Source organism: Talpa europaea, assembly GCF_964194135.1.
Source record: "Talpa europaea genome assembly, chromosome: 12".
Classification (NCBI taxonomy): domain Eukaryota; kingdom Metazoa; phylum Chordata; class Mammalia; order Eulipotyphla; family Talpidae; genus Talpa; species Talpa europaea.
This window is the reverse complement of record NC_140079.1, coordinates 25,110,656-25,132,261: the sequence shown is the minus strand read 5'-3', so window position 1 is coordinate 25,132,261 and position 21,606 is coordinate 25,110,656. Positions and strand designations below refer to the sequence as shown.

Below are 21,606 nucleotides of genomic sequence, written 5' to 3'. Positions count from 1 at the left end.
AAATACTTAAACCCTCTGTGATTTTAAAATTACTAATTTATTCAGAATTCCCATTACTTTTTTTTTTGTTACTTGTTGCTTCCTGTATTGCCTTTCTGTTGCTACTCATTTTTTTTTCAACTTGAAAAATGACAATATTTCTTTGTTATTTGTTATTATAGTACAGGTCTAAGGGTGAGAAATTCTCCCAGGTTTTGGTTGGATAATGTCTTCAGTTCATCTTCTTTTCAAGAGTATATTTTACTGTTTATTGAATTCTTGGTTGGCAGTTTACTTTCTTTCTGTTAAAGAAAGAAACTTTAGGGCCTCCCCAGTGGCGCAGCGGTTGAGCGCTGGGTTGCGAATGGCGCAGCGGTTGAGCGCTGGGTTGCGAAGCTGCCTGCAGCCTCTGCAGTGCTGGTTCGATCCCCGGCTGCTCCCCGGCCGCTGGAGAAGGGCCCCACATGCCACGCAGACCCCTCCTGCAGACCCCTCCTGCTGCTCCCCTCAGCAGTGTACTTCGGTCCTTCTGCCTGCTCTGCTCCCCGCTCTGGCTCTGGTGAATTCTCTCACCCTCCCGCGCTTCTGACTGTACCCAGTGCTTGTATAAATAAAAGAAAGAAAGAAAGAGAGAGAGAGAGAGAGAGAGAGAGAGAGAGAGAGAGAGAGAGAGAAAGAAAGAAAGAAAGAAAGAAACTTTAATGGTCTTTAATGTTAAAGATATCATTCCTTTATTGCATTGCTTGTCATTTATGTTGAAAAATTATCTCTACATCTGTTATTCCCTTTCAAGGTAATAATGTCTTTTTTTTTCCTGACTGCTTTTTATTGCTTTCATTTTGTGTTTTCCTTTCAGCAGTTTAATTATTCACATTTGAACAGGTGTTATTTTCTTCCTGTTTATTTCACTTGGGGTTCATAGACCTTCTTGAAGCCATGGTCATGAGCTTTCATTGGTTTTAGGAAATTCTTAAAACCATGGCTTGTGCCCTATTCTCTTCCTCTGCTTCAGAGAGACTCCATCTATCCCCATTTTGAGCTTTCCACTGTGTCCCTTATGTCTCTAAAGTTTTTTCTATATTTCCATCCTTTTGTGTTTGTGCTTGTGTTTGTCTCAGTAGTGTGCCAGGACATGCTTCATGTTCAGTAAATCCTCTGTTCATGCGTGCCCCATTTGGCCCTAACACTTTGTAATATGTTCCTAATTTTAGTTATTCTATGTTTGGGCTTAGACATTTTAGTTATTTTTTATTATTAGATTCTAGTTCCCAGTTAAAACCCTCCATCCTGTCATCAGTTTTCTTGAATGTATTCATCCATTTCTTTTAAAGTCTTTGCCTCCTAAGTCAGCATCTTTGTCACTTGTTTCTGTCTCCTCGTATGCCTGGGAGTTTTTTATTCAGTTCTGGACATTGTATCTAAAAAGTCATTGAGACTCAGGAAGATGTTTTTTCTCTCCAGAAAAGATTCACTTTTCTTCCTCCAGAAAGGATTTGGGCAGGCAACAAGGCAAGGGACAGATCCCTTTAACCCAAGTGGGGATTAAGCTGATTAAATGCTGAGTTTCAGTGTTTGTAAAATCCTCTTCTATTTCTGTTTCACCATTATTTTTACAATTTAGCAAGAGTCCCAGTCAAATGGCTGGGATGTTTATTGGACCTCTTCTCTTTGGCAGGCTCTGAAGTACAATTTCTGTCTTCCCAGCCCCATGAAACTGCCAAAAGTTTTGCTCAGCATCCTAGCTACCCACTTCCTGCTTGACTTCTCAGTGTTTCATCTTGCACTCAATCGGGCAAATGCCCCCAAAAGAAAAGTGCTAAAACTCTGCTTCACATTTACCTTCTTTCTGGAATCAGCCACTCAAATGCTGTGGTGGCTCACTGATGATTTCAACAGATTTAAATGAAGTTTCTCCATCCTGTGCAGTTGTTCTTGGCAGAGGAATTGTTCTGATACAGACTAATCAGTCATAGCCAGAAGCCAGATATCTCATTTTTAAGAATTATTTCCAAAAAATCATGGTAGGAATATCGATTTCCTTGGCCAGTGATAATGCTGGGCTTTTGAAATCAGAATCTTATTTTTAATTCTGTAATTGCTCCCTAATGAGACAATCTAAAATAGTACAGAAGAATATGCACACAGGTCTCTAGCTAGTAATGTGGGAAATGCCTATTTTCATCAGCCACACATCTGTAACCCATCTCAAAGTTAGTGCTCCAGTGACTTTTACATCTTCTTGTGTAAACTTCTAGAACTCATTATATAAACTTATATTGTAACCATTTATTTACTTGTCCATCTCCTCCACTGAAGTGGTGGCTGGAACTCTGCTATATTTTACCTTTGTATTTTTAGTGTCTACGACAGCGTTCTGGCACTTTTAAAGTATTTAGCAAATACTTTTAGAATAAAAGATTCTTCTAGATAAGGTTATTTATGTAGATGGATAATGTCCACTAAATTCTCATCAGTAGTAGTTTGGTTCAGGAAATTTCCCCTCTCTCCGACTTTGCCCTACATTTTGGATGAGCAATGAAGTGAGTACCTTCAGGGAGATTCTTGGGTTTCCTGGGTACTGATAAGCATGGACATTTTCAGCATATAGAAAAAAATACAAAGTTCTGAGTCAAATAAAATGTACACCAGAACAAATGTGGAGTGCTCTACTTGTCTGAGATCACAATCATCTAGCCCAGTACTGATTCTGGCCCCAACAAACTTCCTTTTTACCACTACTTCCTTTACTTTTTATGGACTTAAGATATGCATGAGAACACTAAGGTTTTATTTGAATCATTCATACACACACACACATTATTAAAGTTAAAATTATAGTCATGCTTGGTAATATTTTGTAGAGATGAATACCAGAGATACTTTGCTTTCATTCCTAATGACTAGTGCTGAATACCACCAAGTGTATAGTAAATTTCTCTATTTGAAATTAAAATTTATTAATTTAAAATAAGGATTGGGTTTACTGACAAATATCTCATTCTCTTTCAGGTTCAGATCTACCTCACGCTTAACATTTGGTATTTCCAATAACTTGCACCATCAGATCCTCTAGTAATGGTTACCTGAACTTCCTTTTGCTTATTACCATATGTCACAGAAACATACCACCCCATGCTTGCAGGATGGAAATCCAAATGATTTTTTTTTAAAGATTTATTTATTTATACAAGAACCGGGGTACAGGCCAGATACGCAGGAGGGTAAGACGATTCACCAGATACAAAACGGGGAAGAGAACAGACACAGCTGACGAAATACACTGCTGAGGGGAGCAGCGGATGACACAGGAGAGGTCTGCTGTGCCATGTGGGACCCTCACCCGCCATCTGGGATCGAACCAGTGCTGCAGAGGCTGCAGACAGCCTCACAGCACAGCGCTCAACCGCCTGTGCCACCACAGGAGGCCCAAAATGATTCATATCTTTATTCCCTAATGTTGACTAGCACCAGCATACTGCTGGTCAGTGCTGTAAGTTTCCTTCCTAACATGCCCAAATCAAAGCCAAATGAAATGTCTTCTCCAAACTTTTCTTGCTCCCAATTTTGGAAATAAAAAATATTATTTCAGAGACTCCAGCTTTTGTTAATATTGGCATAGCTTAATCATCCACAGGTAATGATGATGAAATGTGAACAATGTGAAAGTATTGGAGAGTAACCAGAAGCATACAGAAACTGAGTAAATCTTACCTTGAAAGACAATAGGTGACATTGGTTTATGGGCTTTTGCTTGAGGGAATTCTCCAGTCTTAAGACCAAAATAGAAGTGTCAGAGAATGGATGAAGTTTGAGACCTATGCTATAAACAGAAAATTAGAAGGAAAAACCCAGCAAAGCTATGACTATACATAGGAAGAATTAAGAAAATGTGATACTTACTGAAGAAAAAAGAAGATCGATAGAAACAGACCTTGCAATGACCCAGATGTCACAATTAGGAGGTGACTTTGAAGAAGTCCTTGAACATATTCAAGGACTTGAAGAAAATACACACAATAATTTCATGTATGGGGAAATTCAATCAAGAATGGAAACTAAGATCAAATGGAATTCTAAAGTTATTATGAAGAGCACAATAAGTGGAAAACATATTTTATGGGCTAAAAAACAGACTGGAGACAACAGAAGAGTCAGTGATCTAGAAGATCAATACAACGGAAAGAAAACACTTAGGTGAAAGCAGGAAATAAAAGAACAAAATTGAAGTGAATGCTCAGTGCTAATAAATCCTAAAATTCTGCAAAAGAAAAAAATTTGAAAAATAATGGAAACCTGGATTCTGAATGTTTAAAATCCTTATAATGTTTCTCCCTAGGGTGAGAGGTAACATAATATCTGATTTCAAAGCTGTTTTGTTGGCTTCCATAAAGTCTCTCATGTGACGATAAGTCTTCTCTGTACTCTATCCTCTTTTTCTCCCTCATTTTTTCCATTGGCTGTGACATTTTCCTTCTGTGTACTCTTTTCAGGAGCCAGTTAATTATGAAATGGGAGACAACTCTGACAGGGAACTAAGGCAAAGGAAACATAAGGAATGGACTGTCATATGACATTTCATTCTTAAGTGGGTTGCCTTTTGATGTATTCTCCTGTTGTATTCTACTTTAACGGTGTGATATTATGGTTTATAATGAGAATTGTATGTTTGGTTAGATCCATAATCCCTGGCTTACAGTTCCCCAGACTCTTGCAATTTCCTGTGATGAGAGCAATACAGATCTCTTTTGTTTGTGAATTGAGTGACTTTTGGAAAGTACCAAAGACTGAAAGCTTAGGTGCTTGAAGAGTTGGAACTTTTAGTCCCACTCCCTGACCTCCAGGGAGGGAAAAGAGACTGGAGATGAAGTTCAGTCACCAATGGTCCAAGATTTAATAATCATACTTATGTCATGGAACCCCAAAAGGACTCCATGTGTGGCGAGCACGTGGAGATGCTAGGAGAGCGGCATGTCTGAGAATGTATGGACACTCCATGTCCCTTCTCCATCCCTTGGCCTGTGCGCCTCTTCCATCTGACTGTTTCTGAGTTAGATCTACTTACAATAAACTGGTAATCTAGAAAGTAAAATATTTCTGAGTTCTGTGAGATGATCTAGCAGATTGAGTCCAAGGAGGGAAGAATTTGGGGGAACCTCTTATTTGTAGCCAGTTGGTCAAAAGTCCAGGTAACACCTGACTTGCAACTGGTGTGTGAAGTGTGGGGTGGCTAGGTCTGTTTTGTTGGACTGAACCTTTAGCCTGTGGGGTCTGGAACCTGTGAATGCTGTCTCCAGGTAGATAGTGTCAGAAAGGATACCAGCAGGGTGTCCAAAACTGCTTATCAGTGGTGTGGAAACCCCCCAATCCCATACACATACCTTACTAGATTCAGAAACCCAAGGAAACTAATTTTTGATATTTCAAGTCATTTTGAACTATTTAGCTATTTTTAAGCATTAATCTTCTCAAGAATCTGAAAACTAAATGCCCAATGATTACTAAGCCCTCTAGACACAATTCTGTTTCTTCTGGCTTACGCTTTCTAGGTGTTTCACCAAAACCAGCAGCACCTTCAGCAGCAGCCCACTGCCTGTAGTCCCCGTGGTAGCACCTTACGCTCAGGATGGTTTGGAAATGAAGCCCCTCAGTCACATGAAGATGTCTGTGTGTCTGGCATCCACAATCCCTGGCTGTGGCCAGTCCCCTGAGGAGAGCATCAAGGATGATGTGTCACCAAGACCTGCTCAGAATAGGTGCTGTCGGGACAACAGAAACGAGGTCAACTCTGATTGCACAGAAGATACAGCAGAGTTCAGCAGAGGTACAGGGAGACATTATAAATCTTTAAATGTTAAGTTTCTAGTTAACTGAGAACTCTATAAGGGAAGGTGATTTTTTTTTATTGTTCTCTGTGATCACCTCTCCTCTAAAGAGGCTGAGTGGAGGGTGTTAGATATCTACTTCCCAGAAAGTAGATTTTCTGATCACATCCTTCCTCGAGCTGTTTATCCCATTACCTTTTAGAAAATAAATCCAAATGGTGCTGATTCAGTTTGTACCTGGAAAGTAGACTTGCTGGAGGAGCGTATTGTGTGATCATGGGCCTCTTTGTCATTAAAGTGGGTTCTGGAGCTCCAGCCTTTCTTTTTAAGGAGGTTATTTGGGGGCATTTAAGGAGTTTGCTTTAACTGCCAATATAACTGTTCATGAGAGCTCAACTTTATTTTAGACCTTTTAAATCTACTGTCTCCCTCAAGTTTCCTAAACATAGCCTGGCTCTGCTTTTGCTCATGATTCCTTCTTTACTACTCAGAATAATGTTTTTGGACTATTTTGTAAAAATCAGCCTTTATCATTTCACAAGGCTCCCAAACCTTTGTTTTTGTTTTTCTTTTTCTTTTTCTTTTTCAGGCAACAGCTGTGTCCATTCAGAAACAGAGAACAAAATTCTAAGTTGGAATCCGCTTATTTTGCCACCTGTTTCAGAGGACTGTATTGAAAAGACAGCATGGTCTCCTGATCCTCCTTTAGACAGCCCTTCAGGGGTCCTTCAGCAACTCCAGGAAACCTGAGGATGTGCAAACAACTAGCCACATCCTACTTCAAGCCAGGAACTGCGCAGAAAGACCTGGGGATGGACTTTGTGAAGGACATTAATTCAAATCAGAGAAAATCATTATTTATTTTTTTGTAGTGGTGATGTCCTATGAATGTATCCTAAAATGTGTGCCCTTTTATATTATTTATGCCTTAAAAATTCCCTTCCCTATTCCTTCCTCCCCGATCAGTAGGAAGTGACCTACTTTTGCAGTTTTCAATCATCTAGAGAACAGTGGAATCAGAGGGTTTTCCAGGGATCTTGTTGGCAGTAAGAGCTCCCCTTGCAAGGACCAAGCTTGGTGGATCAGCTAAGAGGGAATTGTACAGGCTGTTCAGGTTTTCTGCTGTCTTTCAATATTGTGTTACTGGACGTTCTGAGAACAGTTAAAGTCAACCACAGTTGTAACCTGGTGTTTTAAATAGCAGATCTCCTATGAATTGTATGAGTGCCTTTCTCAAAAGTGATGGCTGACCTGTTGACTCACTGTCTGCACCTGAGTACAAGTGGTGTTCGGTTTTCTAGGCACTAATCCTAAGCAGCGTCCTGGACATGGTGAGGTTACAGTCTAGTTGGGTTATTAAGCTATGCAGGAAGGGACCAAGGCCAGAGAGAATGCTTTCAAACCCTACTTCTTTAAAGTGCATTCCTTTAGAAAGTGGTCACCATGGACTCTTCTATTTCTAAGAATAGGAGTAAAATAAGATGTTAAGGTGGCAACTTGAAAGAGAAAGATACATGTTTTCAGAAGACCAGGGAGGACTCCTTGGGCCTGTGTTGGCAGAAACTCTCCACTGGTGTAAGATTATGTTCATGGGGCTATGTCACCCCAAATCATCGTCTTCTGACTCCCAGTAGGAGCAGTACCTGGAAGAGGTGCATGTCAGAAGAGATTTAATTTGAAGGGAGAGCTGTATGGTTTGACATTCCCCGGCATTTGTTCAGAACGTTGTCACTTGAAACAGTCACATGAAGCTTTGGTTAGCAGAGCTCATAAATCACAGTTACTGTTGCCTCTGAGTGACAAGGACATTTGCAGTTGCCTTGGCTTTTCTTCTCCACATCTTAAAAAAAAAAAGAAAGAAAACACTAAGTGTGTTTAATAGCTTGAGTCAAGCTTTAGTGGATCACTGCTCTTTTTGGATTGTACATCCCTTTGGGAAAAGAAACAGAAAATGATTCTCTTTATGTCCATGGAGTAAGCAGTTCCAACATACATAAAGAAATGTTACAGTTTCCCAGAAATCGCAGTGAAATAAACTAGAATACTATGTTAATCAACTTGCTATATAAATGCATCACTATTCCTTTACATATGTCTATGTATTTTATAAATAGAACTGTTAGTGAAATGTGCTGTTTAGGCTGAGTCACTATGCAAGGGTTACTTCAAGTAGAAAGTAGTGAATATAATTTCATAGTCGGGTGTTAGGGATGCTCTAGCATCAAGTTCTACCTTCCAGACATCCTTGCCTGTAGTATCCTGGATTTATTCTTCATGTTGCTTAGATGCAATTAGCTTTGGAGGGGGATAGCTGCATCCCTTACTTCTGTGACTAGCAAAGGACAAAGTCCTAGTACACAGAACATGAAAATATACCCTGTGTTTGCCAATCATGTTACAGTGACGCTGTCACAAAGGGAGTTTAGAAAACTGGGGAGTAAATGTTTGTAGGCAGTCATTTTGATTCAGGAAACAGAGGTGTATTAGCATGAGCCTTAGGTCATAAACTGCTTTTATAAAGATTGAGTTTGAATATGGGATTTGTCCACTAGGAAGAGAAAATATCTCATTGTGGACTGCTTTTATTTATATTATTAGTAACGCTGTTTTAAGTGTTATTCCTTTTATTGTATTTTATTTATAAAAAATGCCTTTATATATTGAGATATATAAATATAAAGAGATAAATATATATATATATACATAAAATTGCCTTTATGTTTAGGAGCTATGAGTTGTTCTAAACTTCTGTGCCTGGCACAGTCAGAGAAACAGTGCGACCTGATGTCACTTCACAGGGATGTCAGAGGATGTAATGCAGTGCGGGCCATGGCACACACATTTGTAGAAGAACTTGATGTTCGTTACTTTACCCTCACGACAGATCTGCAAAGTTGGCGTTAGAGTCCCCAAGTAACACAGTGAGCCACAGAGCCTGAATTGGAACCCGATTCTTCTAGGGCTGTAATCTGGGCTCTCTCTGTGGTTCCGCACTGCTTTCCAGAAGCATTGTGGTTCATCCACTCTTTCGACAGAACCAGCCCAGTTTTGAATGCTCCTGCCCACCCCTGCTGTGTGATTGCTCTGAGGCTGGCTACAGCTAGGGAGGCTGCCCTCTGTCCTATGTGGGCAGCGCTCTATGCTTATTGCGTGGAGTCCACGTTTCTTCCGGTCACCCTCCACCCCTTACCGCCGCCCCCCACCCCCCACCAGGGAGGGAACTTGATCTTCTCTTGGCTTAGTAAGCATGTAATCGGTCAGGCCTTGTCATGTTCCTTCTCTTAGAATCCTCTGTAATTCTTTGTTTTAGCATTGAACTTGCCCCGCGCCTGTGATCTCATTTCACTATTTTCTTTTTGGTGATGCACTGATAGTCTGGTGATAGATGCGGTACACGATGTAACTTAAATTGCAACGCTTTAAACCTTTTGAGTGGTCTTTTGAAAAGCATTTCATCCTGGGTTTTGTTTCGGTTGAATGAGTCTGTGAAGACCAGTGCATCCATATTAGGCTGATGGCGTTGCAACAAAACTCATTCCAGCTGCAGGACCGCCAGAAGTTGATTTCAGAACTGAACGTCACCTGTGTTGCTCTTTTAAAGCAATGACTTTGAGATGCATGTCTTTGTATCATATTGAAAAGTATGTTTTATTTTCCTTAAAGTTGTAATATTATGTTTGAAATTGTACATATTTTAAATGATGTAGCTTTGACAGGTTCTATTTGATTGATATGATTTTATATTAAAAGAGAATGCTGCTTCCTTGTAGGTAGCATGTGAAGATGAGGATACCCACGTACTCCCTGTTTGTGTAAAGCTGCTTATAGAGTGTGACGGGGGCCGGTGTTTGTCTGACTCTGAAATTCTTTGGAACCTCCTGTCGTCCCTGAAAATCCCCTGTGCACACCCAAGAGCGAGTGATTTAATCTCTTCTATTCTGACTGCAGAAGTCCAGGCCCTGAAGGAACAGAGTCCAGAACAAGTGTTTTATGGAGAGCCTGGGAAATACCTGAGCCAAGGAGCTGTGTCGAAGCAGGCACACCCCCTTAGGGGAACTCACTCTCTATTCTTTGGCAGGAAGGAGGGTGGGAGAGAAGCATGAAGAGAACACGGAGGACTGGTCCCTTCTGTCATCTGTTTTTACCAACAACCTAGAGCAATGTGTGTATCAACTCCAGGGAAGACTTTTAGCCTCCCCAAGGAGCAGCTTTCGCTTGCCCTAAAAAAATCTGTCTGGGCTGCTTTGACAAGAAAGCCGATGGGATCTTAGGCATTGGGTGTGGCCATTTTGTATTTTATTCTCCATATTTAAGTAAGCGTTTCTTAAACCTGAGCCCCAGTCCTAAGAGCTTTGAGGGAATTTGAGACCCCTTTTCAAATAAAGTCTAAATCTGTGAGAACCTAAGAAACAACTTAAGTTTCTGTCAGTTTTCCATCTCCTTTCAGGCGCCACTTCCTTATTCCTGGCAAGCTCATCCCTTGGCTCTCCTGCTGTTTCTTCTCATCTCAGTTCCCCGTGGGGGCAGCTCCGAGTCCTGACTCTTGGAGCCGGTTGAACAAGCATTCGTTTGTTTCACCCGGGCTTCAGACACACTTGGAGCCAGTGAGTCATGCTGGCAGGGGCTGGATTGCGACTTTGAAACAGCCCCCGTCCCCTGCCATCCAGCTCCCCCAGGCCTGGTGACAGGAAGTTGCATCGGTAAAGCTCCGGCTCTGTCTTCCTGGCACGGACTCTGGGAGCCTAGTGCATGCTGTCCCTTGACTGCTGCAGACCCCATGATCTTCCCCACCCACAGGTAAGGGGAAAACAGACCCTGGGGTCAACACCTAAGGCTGCTGCCAACACTGATTAAGCTCCTCTAATAGAAGCTTGTGCTCTCGGGGAAGGACTTTGAGATTTGGAAAATAACTAGAAAAGCATCTTACTTGCTACAGTTGAGTGAAGGGAACATGCCTACATGACCCGTCTCTCGTGCCCTCTCTTTCTCTCACTAGGAAAACCTGGGATCCAGCTGAACCTGGGATCAGCCTCTCCCGTGGGAGCTGCAATTGAAATAACTCTCTACTCCTCTGTCTCTGGTGAATCCTCTCACCCTCTTGCACATCTGGCCTGTACCCCGTTCTAGTATAAATAAATAAATCTTAAAAAAAAAAAAAAAAAGAAAGAACCCTCTACTGTGAGAGCATCAAGGATGATTTATAATTTATTCAGGTGTTGCTCAATTCACAGACTCAGTCTGGAAGCATCAGACACCACGGATTTCACTCCAGCTCGTCCTTCCACCTGTCTTCACAAGCTGGGCCAGGTCTTCTTTTGTGACCAGGTCACAGAAGCACTGCAGCTGAGCCTGACACTGTAGGGTATTCATTGAGGAAGGGGTAATTGGTATCTTAACTACCTTGGTTTTAAGTCCTCTTCGGGCCTAAGGGGTGTTCCCCACCTGTCTTCCCTATGCTTATCTTCTCTTGGGGGACCTCATGGCGTCGCAGACACTGGGATGGTGACATTTACATGCATGTCCATGGAGTCTTGAGCAGGACCTGAACCATGGGTGGTAGGGAGTGTTTCAGTGCCTACAGAGAGCAGACATGATTAAAGGAATGATAGATGTTTGGGGGTGTCCCAGATTGTTCCCAGGGGACAAGAGAGAATGAAAATCACAAATGAAACTCGGGACTGCTTTCTTTTCCCTGAGTGTATCTTTGAGCTCAAATCCTGCTATCCTGCCTGTGCGCCAGGGTCTTCCCTTGAACCTCTTTCTTGGTGACTTTGCTCCCTGAGGCTGAAGTGAGAGTCAAGTGAGTGACAACCACACTTCCCCAAACTTTCTTGCCACTCAGAAAACAGTTGTGACCCCCCAGGATGATGGGTTCCACACTCACGTGGGAATAAGCAACTGACCAAGACCTGCAGGGAGTAAAGGAAACCATAAATTGAGGAATCTGGCATAGACCCCAGCAGAGTAACCCTTTCTTTTCCCATGGGCTCTCAGGACCCAACCGGCAGATGGCCCGGATGCCTGAAGTTGGGGGTTGGTGCACCAAAGGACATCTAGCACTGGGGAGAGGCCACAGAATCCTAGCAGAGCCAAGAATCTTGGCCCTGGGAGCTTTACATCCTTGGGCTCGGTCTACTGGCCACAGTATGGGGTGAACCCCACCCTCCTGCCTCCCACTCACAGGGGAAAGTCTCCGGGTGCCGGGCCGCATACTGGAACACCAGGAGAGAGGCCACCATCGCCACCACCATTTCTGTGCCTGCTGCACCCAGCACTGCTGGGTAGGCACTGAAGAGGGGGCCCACTAGGAGGGGAGAGTGCTATTGCATGGGACAAGTTTAGAACCACAGCTGAACTTGGCAACTGTGGCTCCTAAGGCACCAAGCAGACAATGCCCTGCTCACCCAGTGCCCCCTGCCTCTGCGCAAGCGATGAAGAGGAAGACCTGACTGACCCAGAGGATCTGGAAACCAAGTATCTCCCAAGGAGAAGTGCATTGCCTGCCTGGTGCTCTTGGGGTTTCGAATCCCCTGCCAAGATCCTTATTTCTGGCACAGAGGCAGCAGGCTAGTTATCTTGGCAGCTTGGGGCAGAAGGGAAGGATGTCATAAAATAAGGAATTCCCAGGATGGAGCAAGAGCAGCAAGAAACAGGCCACCTACGCCCCGGAGGGAAAGGGAGACTGAGGCACAGAGTTGGGCTTCTACCCTTATTTTATCACCAGCACCCTGGGCCTCCTTCCTCACTCCTTCTTAATCAAATGGGACTCTGCCCTGACCCCCACGCACAGGGCCTCTGGAGCTTCCTGGGGGGGGGAATGGGAAAGATGTCAGAAGAGATGCCCGAGGACCTGGCGGAGTAGAGGACAGGCTAGGTATGAAGAAGTTCAGTGGAAAAGAATTGAGGGAAGAGAAGGAAGATGAGCCAGGCTTCAGTTTTGTGGAGAAAATGTGAGTCCCTCTGTGGGGCTGAAACCTGGTATCTTCACCTCAGACGGATGTCCAGCCGTGTGGTGATTCCGAGCCAGGACCTGGAAGGCATAGAGGACCCCTGGGTCCAAGCCACCCAGTCGCCGGCCCCTGCTCTCTGGCTCAATGCCACTGGCTGCCGTCCCTAGGTCCCTGCTCCTGGGGCCGGGACCCCACTCCTTTGCTGCACCAGAAAGCCAGTCAGGTTCCCGGGGCCCTCAGTGACCCAGTGTAGCTGCACCTCCCTCTGGTGTCTCCCATAGATCAGGCGTCGGATGGTGACATTGAGAGGAGATGGATATCCTTGGGGTGAGGTGGAGAAGCACATAGGCACTCGTACCTGCAACCACGGATGTCTGTGAATGTCCAGTGGGGTGAGAACATGGTGTGAAGAAGCACCAGATAGATTTATAGACTCGTTCAGTCTTTTCAGTCTCGGCCTGTGTAACCTGAGACTTAGCTTCAGAGCCTCAGTTTCCTCCATCTAGAAGCTGAGGGAATGATTCTCCTGGTCACATGGATCCTGCTGGCCTGTCCTCCTGTTCTTGCTCCCAGGCCCACTGAGGGTTGTGCTCTTGAGGGCCTGCCTGTTCCTGAGGGAGCTAATGTGTCCATGTTTTGGAGCAGGTGCCTTTTGACCTAAAGTTCCCCTTCCCCCTCGCCACACAAGCACACACAAGCCCTCACTCACTCAGCACCTCCAGCAGGACACTCCTCTGGCTGCTGCCTACGGCGTTGCGGCCCATGGACCAGTAGGTGCCCCCATGGTGAGCTGGGTCAGCGGGCTGGACATGCAGGCGGAGCTGGGGCCCTTCGCTGTGCAGCGTGAATCCGGAAGCACCTGGTTCCACCTGCTGTTGCTGGGGTCCCAGCCAGAGGAGCTGGGCAGGTGGTGTGCCCCCCAGAAGGGCACACCCCAGCCAGGCCTCGCCCCCCTCCAGCACTGACAGCTGGTGCTCAGCCACCACCAGCTGCGGAGCTTCTGTAGGGACAGAGAGGGTGAGGCAGAAGATGTGCCCCGAGTCCAGGTTAGAAGGAAGGCCTGGAGTAGGGTGCTGGCCAGGGGTGGAGGAGTAGGGAGTGGAGAGGACACTGGGCCTCCCTTTTAGGCTCCCAATTCCTGTCAGAACCTTCTTCAAGGTTTATGAGAATGGCGGCATTCCTGCAGGTCTCGCCCACTGCACCCCAGGCTTGGCTTCTGTAGGTGGGCCCCTGCCTTGCTCACCGCTGCCTTAACCCCCTCCCCCTCCTAGTGTTAGGCTGAGACAGACTCCTGAAGACCCAGAGTTTCAGGTGTCAGTGAATCTCCTATGAAGGAATTAATTTCAGGCCCTAAGACTGAGTAATAAGGAAGGGGGTATTTGGGATTGAGGATCAACTTAGAACCCCAAAACATGCTAATCACCCAGTCTTTGGAAACCAAGATGAAAATCGTGTTGTGAAAATGGTCATATGTGACGGCTCCTGTTTGCTTTTCTCATATTTTTTTCTGTGACATCTAATTCTTTTTTCTTGAGCTGGTAATAAATAGGATTGACAGGACCAGAGAAAGACAGAGAAAGAAACCAGAGCAAAAACAAATAGAGGGAGTGAGAGAGGGGAAGAGACCCCAGGCACCTGAAACATGAATGCAAGTCAAGAATATAATCAGGGGCCTCAAGCTGAGGCAAATGAGGGAGACCCTGAATCCCTCAACAGGCCACAGGTGTCCCTCCCTCCCCCCACCCCCTGAGTACTTGAACTGTGGCCCAGCCACCTTGAAATATGCTGTATATACAACTATAAAGACTCACCCGAGATTTTGCAGACAGAATAATAAAAAGTCTCAATGATACATCATTACATGTTGAAATAATAATATATTGGATATGTCAAGTTAAATATTTCACCTGTTTCTTTTTACTTTTATTAATGTGGTTACTAGAACATTCAAAATTATATATAGAAAATTTTAAATTATATATAGGTCTAGACCAAGATCCCTTATATTATGGAGCAAAAAAAATTGAGTCCCTGGGAAGGACAGGACTGTTTCTTGACTCCCTTTGCGGCCCAGCACATTCCCCACCCACGCCCACCCCCAGCCTCTCATCCTGACTCCCAAGGGCTGCTTCTCCCACCCAGCTCTAGAACTCAGTCGCCACTCACCCAGCTGGAGCCGGCAGTGGGGAGCAGGGGTCCTGAGTGTTTGGGAGCCCCAGCATGTGAACTCTCTGCCCGCCAGCTCTTCCTGGACCCACAGGAGGTGGACAGCCAGCGAGGAGCTACTGACACCCAGAGGCTGCTGCTCCCCATCCAGCCAGTTCAGCACGGCAGGGGGCTCGCCTCCTGGCCACTCACAGCTCAGCATGATGAACTGGCCTTCCACTGTGGCTGTGGCCCAGCAGGTGGGGCTCCTGAAGGGCTCCCCTGGATAGGGAATAATGGCTCAGGAAGGCCCAACAGTAGGAGGCAGACTTGACAGACCTACCCCATCCCTCCCTCCTTCACTTAGTTCATTCCTCCATTTACCCAGTCACTCATTTATTTGTTCCTTCATCAAGGATGGAGGCTAAGCATGGGCCAGGGAAATAATGGGACAGATGCCAAACAAGCAATTACAACATAATGTGATGCCTACTAAAGTAAAAGTAGAAAGAGAACCTCTCTAGGAGGTTCTGCAGACAGGAGAAAGACTGCAGACAGGATGACATTTGAATTTGGTCTTCAGAGATGGGTAGGAGCTTGAGAGGTAGGTAAGAACCTGCTGGCTCTAGAGACTGGGAGATCATTGCAAGAGTATCAGAGGCTCCAAGGACGACAGGCACAGTGGATGGTGATCAGGGCTGGGGTGAAAGGAACTGGTACCTCCTCTTACATGCAAGTCTTAGAATTGGCTGCCTTAAGATCCACTCCAGATACCAGAGTCCCTCCAGGCCTCTCCCCTCACCCCTACCCACTCCTCTGCCTGGAATGTTCCCCGTGTCCACTCACACAGCTTGACCCTGCAGAGTGCCAGCAGTGCCAGGGCTGGGTGCTGGCCAGTGCAGGTGAAGACGCTGTTGTTGGGGTGCTGGGAGGAGGCAGGACTCCAGGTGACATTGCTGAAGGCAGTTGGGCCAGGTTCCTGGGGCCCTTCCCACTGCAGCTGCACAGCTGGAAGCCCCCAGGCCATGCGCAGGTCAAAGTCACAGCCCCAAGGGTGGGGAGCACAGCACAGGAGGGCTGCCCCTCAGGGGGATCTGGGTGGAGAGGAAGGGTGGGGTTGATGCAGGCGCAAGTGCCAGATGGGAGGCCTGGATGTGGAGGAGTCGTAGGGAAGGTAGGGAAGTCAGAAGTAGGTAAGCAGAGAAAAACTGATCCCTCTGATGAGCTGGTGGAGAAAAGGCTAAGCTCTCACATCAAGGGGTAAGGGTTGGAGTGAGTTTGAGTGGGGGCAGGGAGTTCAGAGTCCTGTAGGAACCCCAGAGGCCCTGTGGAAACCCCCACCTCTTATTTTCTTCTTTGCCTCTGGGCGCTTTGCCTAATGCCATCATTTTACCTTTCTCTGTGCCTCAGTTCATCCTCTGTGGGAATAATAACAGGGACAAGGGGCTTCCCTCCCCCAGCCCCTTCCTATGGTTCTCTTAGCCTCTTCCCTCTCCCCCTTCCATTGATAGTGCTCTGCAGCTCCGTTTGTTTTCCCAGTGTAGGGTAAAGAAAATGTCAGGCTTTTCTGCCCTTCCGCCATCAGGATAGATGATGGATCCTTGTCCTGAATGCATGCCTGATGGCGGGCACCTGGAATAGGGTGTGGGCATAGGTAGATGGGATTCAGCTGAGCTAAGACTGTGCTTTTTAAGGGCGGCGTCACGGGGGGACGCCAGCAGCAGCAGAAGCAGCACCAGCAGCAGCAGCCCCAGCCAGCAGCAGCAGAACCTGAAGGAGAAGCCGAAGCAGAAGCAGAGAACGCCAGAGAGCCCAGATAGAGTAAAGACTTGCTGGGGGGCTGGGAGGCCTGCCAGCCTCCCAGCCCCCCAGCCAGCACCCCTGCCTGCCATATGCCTGGTGAATCCCAAATAAAAAACCTGCAAAACTACTGAGGACTCAGACTCCTCCTTTACCCGGTCTGCATGGGATCAGAAAACCTGCACCTGTGTCCAAGTCCTGCCCTTTACACCCAGATCTTCCTCCCATCACCCTCAATTTCTGTACCACTTTCCACAGGGCACCTGGGGTCAGCCAGAGCCAGAGCTTGGGTGGCCCCAGCTGTGGGTAGCCCTGACCACACACTCACAGTAGATGGTGAGCTGGACAGTGGTCTGCATGCGGGTGTCCAAGTGGCTGTTGTGGGCCAGGCAGGTGTACAGACCTGTGTGGGCTCGGCCAGCGCTGGTGATGATGTAAGTAGGTTCAATGTGGACCTGAGTGTGGTCATGGAGCCACATAGTGACTAGGGGGGGTGGATGCAGCCAGGCAGCTCAGGGTCACCTCTTCTCTCTCAGTGGCCCAAAAACCCTCCTCGGAGAAGCCCAGGGGCTCCACAGTGACCACAGGTTTTTCTGGACCATCTAGAGAGCAAGAAAGTTCTGTCCTACCCACTAATCTTCACTCCCTCATTCATTCACATAAGCATCTCTGCATCTCCTTATATCCGAAGAGCATGTATTATGCACCAACTGTGTCAGTCACTGTGCTAGACCCCCAAGGAAGGAACTCAGAGTCCAGGGGCCACAGGCACAGTCTAGTGTGGGGATCTGGGGTCTACTGAGGGGAGCACCCTGGGCTATGGGAGCTCAGGAGGGCATCTTGATCCTACTAGGCTCCCCCGAGGGAGGTTGGCCTGAGGTAGGGGGATGAACGGTGTTGGCTTGGCAAAAGAGAGTAGGGTGCCTCCCTCTCCCATTTGCCTGGGATTGAGGAGTTTCTCTGGATGGGACAGTTGCCCTTCTACACTGGAGAGGGAAGAAAACATGTGGGAAGATGCCCTGAGAGTGTCTGTGTAGGTGGGCTCCTGACCCCCTCACTCCCACCCACACCAGCACGACTCACAGATGACATCCAAGAAGACTCGGTCACTGCTCAGCTGGTTGACAGTGTTGTGGGCACTGCACATGTACCAGCCCAGGTGCGTCCGGTTGACTGGACCCAAGTGGAGCAGCGACTTAGTGACCCCCACCAGAGCCTCCCCAGCGCCTTGGGGTGGCTGATGCTGCCAGGCAAAAGTCACCGGCTCTGTGCCCTCCCGCACAGCACATGTGGCTACCAGGTTGCTTCCCTCCTCCGGAGATGGGGCACTCGGCCTCACCTGAGGCTTCGATACAGGCACTGGCCAGAGGAAGGAGAGGAACTCTGTTTGATATCACAGCCCCAGGCTGGGTCTGCCTGTGTCCAGTCACCCAGCCTTTGCTAGCTGGGGGTTTTCTTGCCTATCCCAGGTTTCCCCCGCTCCCTGGAGGTTGGGCTGGAGGACCCGGGCCCAGCAGAGGACAATGCAAAGCACATGCAGGTAGATGCAAAGCTGCATGCAAAGCAGCTCACGTCAGCCTAGCTAGGCTTTGAGTAGGCCCTCACCCAGGATGGCCAGTGTGAGGTAGGAATAGGTGGTATGGAGCTGGTCACTGGTTGTGTGCAGGGTCTGGCACAAGAAGTGGCCACGGGCACCCTCCTATAGCTCACACAGCACCAGGCTGCTGTTCTGCAGACGCACAGTCCCCAGAACTGAGGCCCCTGCTGCCACTTTGGACTCTGCTCCGCTGATGACCGCCAAAGGCTGGGGCACTAGTGAGCCCGGGGTGGGGGGTGAATCTCCAAAAGACCACCAGAGGGGCGGCCCAGGAGCCACAGGCCAGCTGTACACGAGCTGCCCCTTACTCCTTGGATGTATGCAGCCTCCTGCCCAGGGCCTGTGAGAGTAGAGTGCAGCTGGCCTGGGGAGAGAGCAGCAACGCCGGACATTTGGATGGTTCTGGGTTCTCCTCTCCTTCCTTCTGGTCTAGGGCTTTGGTTTATTGTTCAGGAGTTGGGACATGGGCAGTAAGTAGTTGATAAGGTAGCACAGTCCTTTTGGAGTTGATGGGCAAGAGACAGTTTCTCAGGCACCTACATGTCTTGTCTGGATATCTGGGGTGGAGGGATTCTTGACTCAGCTCAGAAAATGGACCTGCGCAAGGGTTCCCAATAGCATCAGAACATTTGGAAAACTTGATAAAAATATAGATTTCTGGACCTCATCCCAAACTACTGAGTCAGAATCCCCAAAGGTCAGGGCCTGGGAATCTGTATTTAAACAAGCACCCAGATGTTAATAGAATCATAAGCCAGATCACAACCCCCAAGACTCTCACCCTAACCCTGACATCAGGATGTTGCCATTGTCACTGGCAATTCAGGTCCTGGACATCTCTGAGTGGGGGTCTTGGGGGGTTCCAGACCCTCTTTAGCAAAGGGAAGATGCAGCAGTTGCCATCAGCCCATCCACCATTTATCTGTCAACTGTTAGTGTGCAGCCCGCTCCATACCAGGCACCAGAGTTGTAGAGAAAAACATCCCAAGCTCATGGAGCTTTCAGTCTCTCAGACACTAAGTGGTCAGTGTGGGGTAAGGCTCAGGGCCTAGCATGGAACCCCAGCCTCTGCCCCTTTGGCCAGGATGCCACAACATGCTGAGAGCCTCAGCCAGTGTGAGCGAAAGTAAGTGCCCTAAGGGACAACCAAGCTGCAAGGTCATTCAGACGAGCTTCCATGCACTGCAGGCTCCATCATGCTAGGCCCCAGCCTGGACTCTTCATGGCATGGTCCGGTAGTTGTAACTGGAGCACATGCACATCGCTCGGAAGGGAGAAGTCACTTTGCCTAAAGCCACACAGAAGGCAGTGAGCTGGGGCTGGAGCTCTATCTAACCCCCACCTCAGTCTCTTCCCACAGCTCTCAGCTTCTCCAGAGAGAAGAGGAGACAGACGAGGAGGTAGAGGTGGGGGGAAAGGATCAAATGTGACCGTCTGCTGTGGAACTGATCAGGAAGCAAAGCAGCTGGCTCAGCCTGGGTGCTTTCCCTCCCATGGACACTGCATTGGCCAAGCTGCCAGGCCCTCTCCCCTAGACTCTCGGGACACTCTCCCAACTGCTCTCAGCACCCGAAAACCCTCTGGCTAGGAGGGGGCTTTCCAGAACCCAGACCTGAGCTGTGCTGTGTCCTACGTGCTGCCCTACCTGACGCGCAGCTGTCGCTCTGTGCTTGTTGGTCAATGTCCAGCAGATGAGCAAAGTCAACGGACACTGCTGGGTGGCTAGGCAAGTGCCGAAGGACCTGAAGAAGAAGGGGGAGAAGTAATGGGATGTGAAGGGGAACGGGTCACCTTGGGGTGGCTGAGCATCACTCACCCGAGGCCGCTGGAGGCAGAAGGCAGAAGTGAACAAGCAGCAGGAGGCCGGGCGGTCTGGACAGGACCTCCGGAGGCACCATGGCCCCATCTTCCAGGCAGCTGCTTGTCTGAGGCTCCCGCCTGACCTCCAGTTCCCTTCTCCTCAGAGCAAGGCACAGCCCTGGGAGGATGGGGGTCTGGCTCAGGTTGCCAATCTCAGCCCTCCTGACACTTCCCCCCTGCTCTCCTGTTACCCTCACTGCCCCATTTATGAGTGAATTATTTACCAGGAGAATGCGCTCCGTCCATAATGCAGAGTTGGGAGGGTGAGATGTGCTTGGGCAGACCCCAAGTTCCTGCATTTTCATTTTGATGATAGATGATTAGAGCCACTGAGCCTAGAGTTGAAAGGGCCCCTCACATTCAGTTCAAACACCGGCCCTGTGGGAGCCTCTGAGGGGTCAGGAAATTCCAAGCCTTCAAATGCCCTTCGTCCAGGCCTCTTCTGGTGGCGCAACGGTTGAGCGCTGGGCTATGAAGCTGCCCACAGCCTCTGCAGTGCCGTTTCGATCCCCAGCCACCGGCGAGGGTCCCACATGATGCTCAAACCTCTCCTGCCGCGCCGCTGCTCCCCTCAGCAGTGTATTTTGTCAGTCTGCCTGTTCTGTTCCCTACCCTGGCTCTGGTGAATTCTCTCACCCTCCCGCACTTCTGACTGTACCCAGTGCTTGTATAAATAAATCTTAAAAAATAAATAAATAAATGCCCTTCGTCCCCCCAGTGTTTTCCTTGCCTTTCGTGGGAGCGGCTGGCAGAGCCACGGAAGGAGCTCTGGAGTCAAACACAACTTCAGAGTTTAGGTTTGACAGACAAACTGAAACTTTAGGAAATTGTTGAACCCCTATGAGCTTTAGTTTCATCACAGGTAAATGGGGGTAATGACAACTTCTTGTGAAGATACTGTGAATATTAAATGAGGAAAAATTATACTGGCATATGGGGAGGCTTCCTGCGTCCTGATAATATTTAATTCATGACATGGGTAAAGGTTACAGTTCATCAGCTTTTACATTTGTTTTTTATATACCTTTTTTGCATATGGGTGTTAAGATTCACACCTGCATGTACGCGTGCACACACACAGGCGCGCGCACGCAGACACACTTGCACGAACACTTGCACGCGGGAATGGTGCCCAACAGGTCGTAATGTGCCATTCAAGCTCTGTGCCAGGTTTCACCTACAAAGTCTGGCCTTTAGGACTGCACAGATGCAGCTTCCCTGCTACCTGGGGCTATTGACTCCCAGGGAGTTCTCTCTCCTGCTTTCAGCATATCCTGCTGCCCTGCCCTCTGTGCTTGACAGCCTGAGATGAGGTCAGTTTTCCATCCTCTGGTGGGTGATATCCCTAGACCCCAGTGAGATGGGATCTGGTATCTGGAGTCAGGTTCACCAGGGCTTGGGCCTGAAAAGAGCTATCATAGCTGAGTGCCCGGCAGCTCCTCCTGGCCCAGAG

General features: G+C 47.7%; 2 protein-coding genes across 2 annotated transcripts in view; one reads left to right on the top strand and one right to left on the bottom strand.

Moving 5' to 3' along the window:
* Positions 1-6,551, top strand: part of CDON (cell adhesion associated, oncogene regulated) — a gene marked incomplete at its 3' end in the record, with an annotated part of 57,638 nt that extends 51,087 nt beyond the window's left edge. The window contains exons 18-19 of the mRNA XM_084250309.1: positions 5,526-5,800; positions 6,391-6,551. Coding sequence (XP_084106435.1) covers positions 5,526-5,800; positions 6,391-6,551 — 436 coding nt within the window. The remainder of the gene's footprint in view (positions 1-5,525; positions 5,801-6,390) is intronic.
* Positions 6,552-11,521: 4,970 nt separating this feature from the next.
* Positions 11,522-21,307, bottom strand: VSIG10L2 (V-set and immunoglobulin domain containing 10 like 2; the record flags this gene model as incomplete). The annotated part of the gene is given in 18 exon segments (XM_084249935.1): positions 11,522-11,579; positions 11,686-11,710; positions 11,983-12,105; positions 12,777-12,917; positions 12,920-13,072; positions 13,461-13,751; positions 14,918-15,178; positions 15,743-15,910; positions 15,913-15,990; positions 17,025-17,172; positions 17,177-17,298; positions 17,780-18,055; positions 18,302-18,395; positions 18,399-18,527; positions 18,529-18,585; positions 18,587-18,657; positions 19,939-20,035; positions 21,209-21,307. Coding segments are annotated over 18 exon segments (2,391 nt in total).
* Between the last annotated feature and the right edge of the window lie 299 nt (positions 21,308-21,606).